This window comes from Chionomys nivalis, chromosome 5 (assembly GCF_950005125.1).
Source record: "Chionomys nivalis chromosome 5, mChiNiv1.1, whole genome shotgun sequence".
In the NCBI taxonomy this organism is placed as follows: domain Eukaryota; kingdom Metazoa; phylum Chordata; class Mammalia; order Rodentia; family Cricetidae; genus Chionomys; species Chionomys nivalis.
Genome location: NC_080090.1, coordinates 19,025,192 through 19,036,420, shown reverse-complemented (window position 1 = coordinate 19,036,420; position 11,229 = coordinate 19,025,192). Strand labels below are relative to the sequence as shown.

Sequence of the window (11,229 nt, the reverse complement as noted above, 5' to 3'; positions counted from 1 at the left end):
GCTTTCCCAGGTCACAAAACACCAATAAAGAGATACATTGATTTCTATGTTCTTTAGAGTCCCAACCAACTATGTGCAGGGCACATTTAGCTTACAATAATATTTTAAAACACACAATCGATGACAAATTCAGCAAATCACCACTTTACAAGTCAAGTTCAGTGCTCGAGATACATTGCTCTCGACGTTGAGCTGTCTGTTTGTAAGCCAGAATGCTTCCTCACATTCAGCTCCTTATGGGAAGAAGGACTCCCACTTGCTTCTGTCAGTCTGTTGTGTTGCTTAGGATTACTGTGTAAAGTGGACTAACGGGAGTCAGAATCATCAGGACCCTTGGGGAGCCCATCAGAAATGCAGAGTGCCAGGAAGCCAGACATTGTGAATCAGAAGGGACACTTTTAAACTATACTTTCAAATTTGGTGAAATCATATTCAAGTTTAGAAGCTTTGATTCATAATTCATTGGCTGGAAGAAAAGGCACAAACAAATGATTTTCAGTGAGTGCATTAAGTTTTGCCTACTGTGCCAGTGGTCTTTCGTTTCATAATCTATAAGTGGGGTATGGGATAAAGTTATTGTCTATTTTGTTTTGAAGATGAATGGGTGGAACCTTCATAATAATTTTTAATTATTATTTGAGTGATAATTTTTATTAGTAGTATATACAAATCATTTTTCCTGTAAACTATTAATAAGTATTGCCTAACAATTACTATACATATATACATTTCTTCTTAAATTTTTGCTTTTTTATTTCTTTCTTAAAAGACTTTTTATTTTATTATTATTTGTGTGTGTGTGTGTGTGTAAGTGTAAACACATGTGTGTTGATACCTGCAGAGGGCATTGGATCCCCTGGAGCCAAAGTTATAGCAACTGCGAACCACCTTACATGGAACTCAAATTCTAGTCCACTAGAAGAGGAGCAGCCACTCTTAACCTCTGGGCCATTCCCCCAGCACACTTATATAAAAATCTTAAACTGGGGTTTTGTATATAAAAATCTTAAACTGGGGTTTTGTATATAAAAATCTTAAACTGGGGTTTTGTTCTTTAGATTTGTTTTATCCTTGATATTGTTCTAAGTTGTCACACTACACAAGATCTATGTTTTTAATACTTAATTTTATTTTAGGTACATTGGTGTGAGGGTTTCAGATCCCCTGGACCCAGAGTTACAGATAGTTGTGAGCTGCCAAGTGGGTGCTGGGAATTGAACCCGGGTCCTCTGGAAAAGCAGCCAGTACTCTTAACCACCGAGCCATCTCTCCAGCCCATGAAATCTATTTCTATTTGTTGTTCCCCAGGGTGAAAGCAAGTCAATTCCAGAGCTTACCTTTCTCATCATGAAGATATAGATAACTGGATTGTACACAGTGCTCGATTTAGCAAAGAGATAAGCAACAATAGACACAGTTGGAGTGACCAGGTGTCCGTAGCCATTAACCACCAAGAAGCGGGTCACAATATAAGGCATCCAGCAGGTGAGAAAGACAAAGGCCATCAAAAAGCACATTTTGGCCACTTTCTTTTCATATCTTAAAATCTTGATCACTTGGATTGTCTGGAGATCTTTGACACAGCGTAGCTGTAGGAAGTGAAGAAAGGACGGACTTTTCTTTTTAAGCAGATAAGCAGTCACCCTGTGTGTCCTGCCTTCATGGAAAGAGACAGGAGACTGACTGACTTCTGACCTGAAGCTTGACCTAACCTTTCTCTCTTCTGGGCTTCAGTTCCTTCAACTACAACCTACTGTGTTTGATCTAAATAGCTTCTGAGGACATTGGGGGTGGGGTGAGAAAGAGGGAAGAAGCAGGATGAGCACACACACCCACAGCACATGTGTGGAGCTCAGAAGACAACATCCGGTGTAGCTTCCCACCTTCCACCTTATCTGAGATGAGATTGGGTTTCTCTGGCCTGTTTCTAGAGACTCTCCTGTCTCTACCTCTTATCCTGCTATAGAATTGCTGGTGTCACAGATACATATCACTTCACTGTACCTGGGTTTGCATAGGTTCTACAGATTCAAAAACAGTTCCTCATACTTAAACAGCAATTGCTTTACTGACTGAACCATCTCGCAAGTTCCCTTTAATGGTTTATAATGCTTTTCTAACTTACTTAATAAGGCTAAGATATATTATTTTATCTAGATATTCAAATCCCTAAAACACAGCCTGAAAGGCTTGTGGTCAAATGGAAACAATCTCTTCATGATTGAGGAAACTGTTTTGCCCAAAGCACTGATTCATAAATTCTCCAACCAGATAATGGACTTATGCCATGTCAGACATGCTAAAGAGAGAAGCCTGCAATTCCAGATGCAGGCAAGTTACTTGCATGAGGTGCTCTGCTAAGGTAATGTCATAGGCTGACGTCAAAGCTCATTTTTAATCACTTCTCCTGTTTTCAGTGTTTCCCTTGCATCCACTCCCTTGTCTCTCCCTGACACACAGCAGTTAGGAAATTGCACACAGCTGAAATTAAAGGTGACATGCAGCTGTGCCTCCTGTGTCCATCACTGCAGCCTCTTCCTGCCTAGTCCCCACATGAACTGGCTTGGTGCGTGTTCCAGTTCTTTCCAGCTCTACCAGTCTCTGACAAGTGGGTTCATGTGATCTTGAAATGAATATAATTATGGAAATTATAACCTTTCCCCTCGGAATTCTTAACTTTTGAGAGTGCTGCATAATGTAAGTTTTGGGGTTGGTATTGTCTGTTTGCTTATTGCTTGTTGCTTTTGGTTAAAGAGGATGGTGTACAGAAAGCCAATGTCATCCCTCAGTGATCTGCTTGGGGAATGATTCACAGTACAAAGTTCTACCAAATGTTAAGTCCCGTTGAGTCTTTCAACCCTGGGTAAATAATTGACCATATAGGGAGAGTTTGATTCTTTTCACATCAAATGATGGATGTGGGGATAGTTTGAAGAGGGACATCTGCAGCCTTCAACTCACCATTCGAACGGAGTACAGAATGTGACCATAGCAATGGCCTATGATGCCCATGGGTACCGCCAGGCAGCCAAGAAACAAGAAGAGCACGAAGGAGGAGTCGTTGGCATCCTTGGATTTCCAATCCACTGTACAGCCCAGTCCATGTACGTCCAGGATGTATCTGTTCCAGCCCAGGAGAGGTGCTCCTGCCCATGCCAAGGAGTAGAGCCAGATATAGGTAATGGCCCTCCAGGCCCAGGAAAAATTGATCACTCTGGAATGTACCACACGGATATAACGTTCATAGGCCAGCACGGCGAGGGTGGTAATGGAGACAAACCCTGCAAGAAGAGAAAGAGAAGGTGTAGAACAGGGAGAAATCACAGGAAAACGACACCTTTCCACCAGAAACACTATACAGAGAATCTGAGGCCAATAGGATGCTTGAAAAACAGCAAGAGATCCCGAGCGATAGCAAACCAGGCTCCCCAGGAAAATTAACTGGAAAGGAATTTACCTATGGAAAAAAATGTAGAGTCAAAACGGAATGTGGATTGTAGGACAAAGATCAAAGCCCTAAAGTCAGCCCTGTATCCAAAGATGTAGCTTCAGCACAAAGTTCTACTAGAGAGAAAGGGTAGAAAAGAAGCAGGTGGCCCCAGCATTCACCCCCTCTCTCTGCTGTGACATGTGACTGGAGGATTCGCCAGGATAGGAGCTGCTATTTTTCACCACATCTTCCACACCATGACGTTGGGAAACCCTCTAAAACCACCAGCCCAAATAAGCCCTTCTTTCTTTTAAAATGTTTTGCCAAGGGTTTTATCACAGTAAATGGCACAGCCTATGAGCAGACGTGGAGAAGAGCTCGCGGCTCAAGGTGATGGGCTAGCCCCAGGTTCCACAAGGCAGCTCTCAGAAGGAAAACAAGACGGGTCTTCTAGGAAGCAGCCAGAAGGTGTGTGTGTGTGGAGGTGGGGGTTGCTTTTCGCATTATAAAACGCTGTGATACTGTTGTTAGAAAAGTGTGAGATGAAGAGACAAGACACCTGCCTCAGAATCGGGCCATGCAGTTAACATTCATTTGGACCATGTGCTTTGTATGTCACAGGGTGAAGGAGCAGCATTATTCTCAGTGTCTGATACACATGATGTCAGTAAGAATTTCTGAATAGATAACTGAGGGTTTACTATTTACTGACCAAAAGAAGCCTGGGTTCTGGAACACAGAATAACCCTAGAGAGCAGTGATCAAAAGCAAGCGGTACACCTCAATTCAAATTACAGTAAGGAATTCTAAGCATAAATTAGATGTGCTGTCTCAGAAATGTAATTTTAGTCTATTAAAATTTCACATCACAAATGATATACCCTTTAATTACTCTCCAAGAAAGACATCTAGAAACCTAGTTAACAACATAGTAAGTTGATGTTTAAAATACAGTTGACTCCATTGAGTTTACAAATATTATTATTAAATATAATGGCACTTAATTTTATAATTAACTTCAAGTGCTAAATTATGACATTTAATTTGTCATTAATTTACGTTGTATATTATTTCATTCTACATAAGCAAGAAAATTTAGTACGAAGAATTTCACTGTTGTGAACTGTAAGTCTCAACACATCATAGAGATGAATAAATGACTTTTCAGGGATAAAGCAACACACTGGCATAGGAAGTAGGTAAAGGTATACAATTATTTCCATGTAACTCATCCATTCTGTTATTAACCATCTACTGCTTAGCTACCTGTCAATCACGGTGCTAGAGGAGGCATGAAGTCCCCTGGATCGCAGTGCCTTGCAGAATTTAAAGTCTGCTTGTAAGTCTGAGAAAATGTTCAACAAGCAAATCAGTGAAGTGCAATGAGAGAAGTTGGGAATAACTCAAGCCCAGGAGAGGGCAAGGACAGAGGGCGGGACGTCACCGTGCTGCCAGGATGACAGAACAGAACTGCAGTGTGGAACCGCCACCTTGGTGATAAGCCAGGGATTTGGAAGTTGGTAGGTTTCCTTTTTAGCCTATTTAGGTAAAAGACTTTGCAGTGTCAGTACAGTTTTGTTATTGGTTTCAGCGTGCTGTGTGTTAGCAAGCACAGTAAGTTTCAAGTGTTTGGTTTCAGTCACCAGCATCCAGTATCATTCCAGGTTAATGCCAACTCAGGGTGGGTAGGATGGGAGCAAGCCCGGCCTGGCTCAGATCCTCCGGACAAAACATGTGGATAAACAAACAGTGGCTGTAGTCTGACTGGTCTTTCAGGGTGACCGGATCGAAATGATCTAAACTACAGCCCCCTGGTGACATATTAGCAGTCTCTCCACCACGCCTGTGGGTTCTGAGTAAAAAATATTTACTGTAGACTGGGAAGATGGATTCAGTTAGGGGAGTGTTTCCCATGTAAGAATGAGACCCTGGGTTTGATTCCCAGGACCTACATAAAAAGCTAGGCATAACCAGGCAGTGGTGGCACAGGCCTTTAATCCCAGCACTCGGGAGACAGAGGCAGGTGGATCTTTGTGGGTTTAAGGCCAGCCTGGTAGTTCCAGGACAGGCTCTGAAGTGACAGAGAAACCCTAAATAATAAATAAATAAATAAATAAATAAATAGACAAAAAAGTTAGGCATGGTGGTACATAGAGACAAGCATGGATTATGGATTCCCAGAGCTTGCAATCTACCCTGCATAGCCCCCTTAGTGAACTTCAGGCCAGTAAGAGACCCCATCTCACAAAACATGGTAGAAAGCAGAGTGGACAGTGGATGCTGACCTCTGACCTACACATACGTGCACACACCTGAATACATACATCTGTCTCACAGAGATTACATTTTTGTTGACAGAGGTTGCTCGTTCATTTTCCGGCCGCCCAGACCTGAAATAACACTGAAACTATATTAATTACAACACTGCTTGGCCAATAGCTGAGATGTGGTGGCGCAAATGAATGCAGACAGATTATATAGATATATACAGCTTTAATAAGGAAATAGACTTACAGGACCACAGGTTCCCCCGGAGCACTGGAAAAGCGGAGCAAAAGGAAAAGGCTGCTGGGCTCACGCCCGGTAGATTTATCCGTAAACATTAGCCCTAGGCAAACACGCCCCCAATGGGTGGGGCTATGTCCCTACACTGAGACTTTTTATTAAGTAACTCTTACATCTTAAATTAACGCATTCTTATTGATTTGTGTATCGCCACATGGCTGTGGCCTACTGGTAAGTTTCCATCCAATGTCTGTCTCCTTCAGCAGCTACATGGCATCTCCCTGACTCTGCCTTCTTTTCTCCTCTATCTCTGCTTGGAATTCCTGCCTTGCTCTATTCGCTGCTGCCATAGGCCCAAAGTAGCTTCTTTATTAACCAATGGTAATAAAACATATTCACAGCATACATAAGGAAATCCCACATCACATGTTGCATTCTATTTCATTCCTAGAGCGTTCCTCAGGAGGACAGGGATGGGGGCTGTCTTCTCTCTGCTTACCAGCCCTTTCAGCGAATCATCTGGTGTTGAGTCTCATTATTTCATGTAGTACATATATTAAGGACAGCATGGCATGTAAAAGAAGTGGCCACTAGCAGAGGAGGCATCGGCTATCATCACGCTTTGTGACAACCGTGCTACACACTGTGTCGCTATTGGAAAAAGACACCTGTGGCTCAGAAGAGTAAACCAGTACTGTCAGCAGCACAGGCTGTTTTGAGAACCCAATTCGGACCTCAAAACTATCATTTTCTCCTTAATATCATGTGTTTTCTCTGAGGGGTACTATTCGGAAGGGGGGGGTGGTTCTGAGGAGGAGGATGGAGTCCAGTATGAGCAAGGAAGACCAAGAGAGGGTAAGGGAGGAATAGAACCTGAACACAATCATGTATGTGTATAAGCTGGGATAATCTCTTTAAGGAAACCTGTATTGTACCAGCAAAGTTATGTATGAAAGCCCCCTGCTGTCCGTTTTACAAAACAGCTTTTGGTTCCATTGTGAGTGCAAACAGAAGCAGGATGGCTGTGCCTATTGTACATTAAGATACCACCTCCATTCACCACCTCCTGCACAGCACTCACCACGACAAACAGACTGATATGTAACAAACAGCCCAAGCAGTAAAACAGCACCACCTGCAAACCTCCCAAAAAAGGGACCATGAACACCTGGGTTCATTAAACCATCAGAAAACCTCTGAGGATTTATACAACATACCAGACCAGGGACGAATACAGCACACTCACCTAGACCCTGGAAAGAGGCCATGCTAATGTAGGGCCACACTGACCTGTTATAGGACCACCAGCAGATGGACAGGCAGAGAATTTCTTTATTAGTCTTTCAGGCCAGCAGAGTTCCCCATTACTTGACACTGGCCTACTCAAACTGCTGTCTGTCTGACCATGGACTGGTTTTAGGTATGTCCTCTGAATCCCCATCTGATGCCTATGTGTGTATTGGTGTGTTGAACTCTGGTAAATCAGGCTTGGTAGCAAGTGCTTTTACCTGCTGAGTTGTCTGACCGGCCTTCAATAGCAATTTGTAATGGTATTCATTTCTTTTGTATTTCCATCTACACTTTAAACTACCGTGTCATAATCCTTCCTCACTGGCCACACTCCACAGACAGACTGACTTTTATTTTATTTTTAATGATTTATTTAACTTTATTTTTTTGTGCATTGGTGTGAAGATGTCAGATCTTGTGGAACTGCATTTTTCAGACAGTTGTGAGCTGCCATGTGGGTGCTGGGAATTGAACCTGGGTCCTCTGGAAGAGCAGTCAGTGCTCTTCACCGCTGAGCCATCTCTCCAGCCCCAGACTGGCTTTTAATTGAGAAGGGGACGGAGCAGGCCTTTGTAAAGAAGGAGAAGGGGTGACGGAGGAAAGCAGTGCCCGGGGGACTGGCAGATCACCAGGGAAGAACGCAAAGGGAACAGAGACTGGAGATCCAGATACTTGGAAACAAGTACAGTGCAGCTGCTGGAAGGTCTGAGGACCCTCGGACTCTACCAAGTCAATTCTCAGTTGAGCTGCGCACGCCGTGCCTACACTGCCAGCCGCTGGAGCTGGCAGCTTTGATAAACGCTGACGACAAGCTCTTAGCGTGCAGGACACAGCTGTGCAAACAACTTCAGGAGCGAGGTAGGCGCTAAACATCTGAGTCTGGACCTGGAGAGGGCAAGGGGGCCGGACTTCCTCTGCCTGCGAAATACTGGGATGGGCTATAAGAGAAGCGCGTTTTGAACAGATGAATAAGAGGAGTTTGTGAGCTGATGCGAATGTGAACAGAAAGCAAAGCTAAGGGCTGGGGAGATGGAACTGTGTGGGTAAAGCGATGGCTGCACAAGTGTTGGGACCTGAGTTCTGATCCCTGCGACCCACAGAAAAGTGGGTTCAGTAACACATTCTGCAAAGACTGTCCTTCTATAGTGAGATGGGAGGTGTGGATAAGAGACTCCTTGGAAGCTCGTGGGCCAGCTAGGTTGGCATGGGAAATGGTGAACAAGACACCCTGTCTCAAAGGCTGAAGGCAAGGACCTGCACCTGGGCTTGTCCTCTGATATGAGTGTACCTGTATTCACGCATAAGAACACACACATGCTCCATGAACACAAAAAAATTAAAATATACAAACTTACGCTGTAAAAGAGGCATTCAAATGCTAATTCTCTGCATGAGCGTGAGTTAAAGAATCCTTTGACATACAGTTTGATTACGCATTCATTTACAGCATTTAGCAACATACAATACACACACCGCATGCTAGGTCCCATGCTAGGCAGTAAGAAAAGAATTATAAACAGAAATAGTTACAAAAAGATGTGATAAATTCTAACAAAGGAATATGTTTGAGGCCACAGTACTATATTAAAGTCCATCTTATTTTCAGAGTTACCCATCTGACCCCACGAAAATTCACATATCTGGTAAGAAAAAAAGATGGTGTCTCAGTGTGTGTGTGTGTGTGTGTGTGTGTGTGTGTAAGTTCAGCTTCATATAAAACATGAATGAACTTGGTAAAATGGTAATGGATAAAGTGTTTTTGTATGCTCGGGATAAATTTGTTTCGGGTTGGTGCAGAGTGAGCAGAAAGCACAGAAATGGAGAATGCTTTTAAGCTTTGGTGCATGCTGTGTCAGTCACAAGAACCAAGCTATTTCCTACTTTGGCCACTAGATGGTCACATCGAGTAGCGTATTTCTAGATGTAGGCTGGATAAGCAATTTTGTACCAAACAGAACAAACGCTTAGAGCGGTGCTGCCAAGCTCGTGGGCCAGATGTCTGTATCTGTTAGAAGAGTTCGTATGGCCGCCAGCGCCCATCATTCGAAGCAACTTCAATGAAAGTAGTAGGAGAAACGCCTTGGTGGAGTAGGAAAAGGGATAGAAGACTGTCCTTGGGGAGTTTTAACTACGGGGGGGGGGGGTCCTAATCATATCCCGGAAGAGGTGAGGCTGAGCTCTCTGCTTATCTGCTTACAGCACTGGAAAGGAGGCGATTAGAAACAAAGTTTGCTTCGTAAAGACGCAACTCTCTTACTTCTATGGGGAATGTAAACAAAACGCGCTACTTTTTATATCAACGGGTAAGTAGGACAAAACCCCTGCCACCGCACCGCAGAATTTAAAAATTCCGCCAGGGTCAGCACTTCTCTGGACATCAAGGTTGCACTCAGAGCACCAAAACTGCCTTCTCCCTAGCAAGTGTGTCGCTTTAAATTAGCCAGTTTGAGGTGGAGATCACTCAGAATGACTCACAGGACCTCTTTACAGTTGGATTAAAAATCCCGTGGGGTTTCTGCTGGATGTGCTTCTCTGCCTGATGAAGCAGCCTGCTAAAGAAGTAAAACTGTTTACCTGGCAAAAACACTTTAAGTCGTGTGATTATTTTAGTGAGATCCCGGGCCCTTTTCTAACGATTAGTAGCCTCCACTCATATTTGCTCATTAAGGAATAGAGGTACATTTAATATGTTTGAAAACATGCATTTGCTGGATTAAGCAAGGCGGCTGTTGACACTTTGTTTATAGAGTCTATTTGTGGCAGAAGCTTCCTCACTCCTCCACCAACTTAAGGTGTTGATTCCAACCTACTAACACAGAGAAGTGGATATTTACAGTGTGTGAGGGATGGTTCCCAGTAGTCGCTGGTATGTTTCATTTAAGCCTCTCAACCGTTAACACATGTAGAAAGTACTGTTACCATTGCTGTTTATAAATACGAAAACTGAAGCAAATTGACAAGTATCTTACTGGCTTCAGATCCTAATAAGCAACCGAGTCTGTGTTCAAACCCCACAGAGCTGGCTTCCAAAGTGCAAGTTGGGAATCGTCATTTGTCTGCAAGTGAAGCATACTGTTCAGGAAGGAGATATTTCATCTGCTCACTGCTGACTACCTATGTTCCATCACCATGTTTACCTTTGGTATCAGGAGGTGCTTTTGTAAGCTCAGCGTTTTCTAAGCTGCTGAAACAATCAGTTTCCACTGAAGCAGGAAAGGCAGTTCCCCAAACACCAAAATGACGGCTGCTTTTGGCTTACCTCTTTTAGGCTTAAAAAGAAAAGTCCTAGTGAATGAGTTCCTTTTTTATGTCCATTTCCCACCCTTTCTCAAATTCCATTGTCAACTATTTCTTCTAAAACACAAATCATTCTGGGTAGTAATCTATAACTCCTGTTCCGGGGATTCAGACATTGTCTTCAGACCTCTGAGGGCATCAGGCACACACATCATGCTGTGCATGCATATATGCAGGTAAAAATGCATCCAAATAAAAAAAATTTATTTAAAAAAAATCTATTTCAAATAAGCAACTTAAACAGATCTACTGTTCACTGCCCAGGAGAAATAGAGCCACTCCTTGCCTGTGGTGACTTAAGACGTGGCAGCTGCCAGTGGAAGCCATCTCCCCAGAAGACAGCCGCTCAGCCAGGCAGTGCTCATGCCCATCTGGGGGCTCAGGGTCCATGGCTCCCTTCCCACAGTTCAGACATCTGCTGCTGTTTCTGTTCTTGGTCTCACTGCCCCTCACTAGTACTGCCTGTGGTTTTGTCCACTAAGTATGGTAATCTTTTAAAGGAAGGAAGGGTAAGTGGTTGTTGATACAGCTGGTGAAACAAGGGGTGTGGATACCCAGGCTCCCTGTGGTGGTAGCTTAGAAGACACACCAGTTTCTCTTTCCATGACCTCATCCCGCTATTTAGGTCTTCCGATAGCAGCTCTCACTGCTCTCTGACCCTTCTGGTTGCCACTTAGCTCTTTGTCCTTCTGTAGCTCCACTTGGAC

At 43.5% G+C, this 11,229-nt stretch overlaps 1 protein-coding gene across 1 annotated transcript in view; it reads right to left on the bottom strand.

The window, feature by feature from the left end:
* The window catches only part of Opn3 (opsin 3), a 32,567-nt gene that overhangs the window by 1,894 nt on the left and 19,444 nt on the right, over window positions 1-11,229 (bottom strand). Inside the window, exons 2-3 of the mRNA XM_057770229.1 lie at window positions 2,962-3,281; window positions 1,338-1,589 (exon numbers count right to left, since the gene is read on the bottom strand). Of these exons, the coding sequence (XP_057626212.1) occupies window positions 1,338-1,589; window positions 2,962-3,281 (572 nt within the window). The remainder of the gene's footprint in view (window positions 1-1,337; window positions 1,590-2,961; window positions 3,282-11,229) is intronic.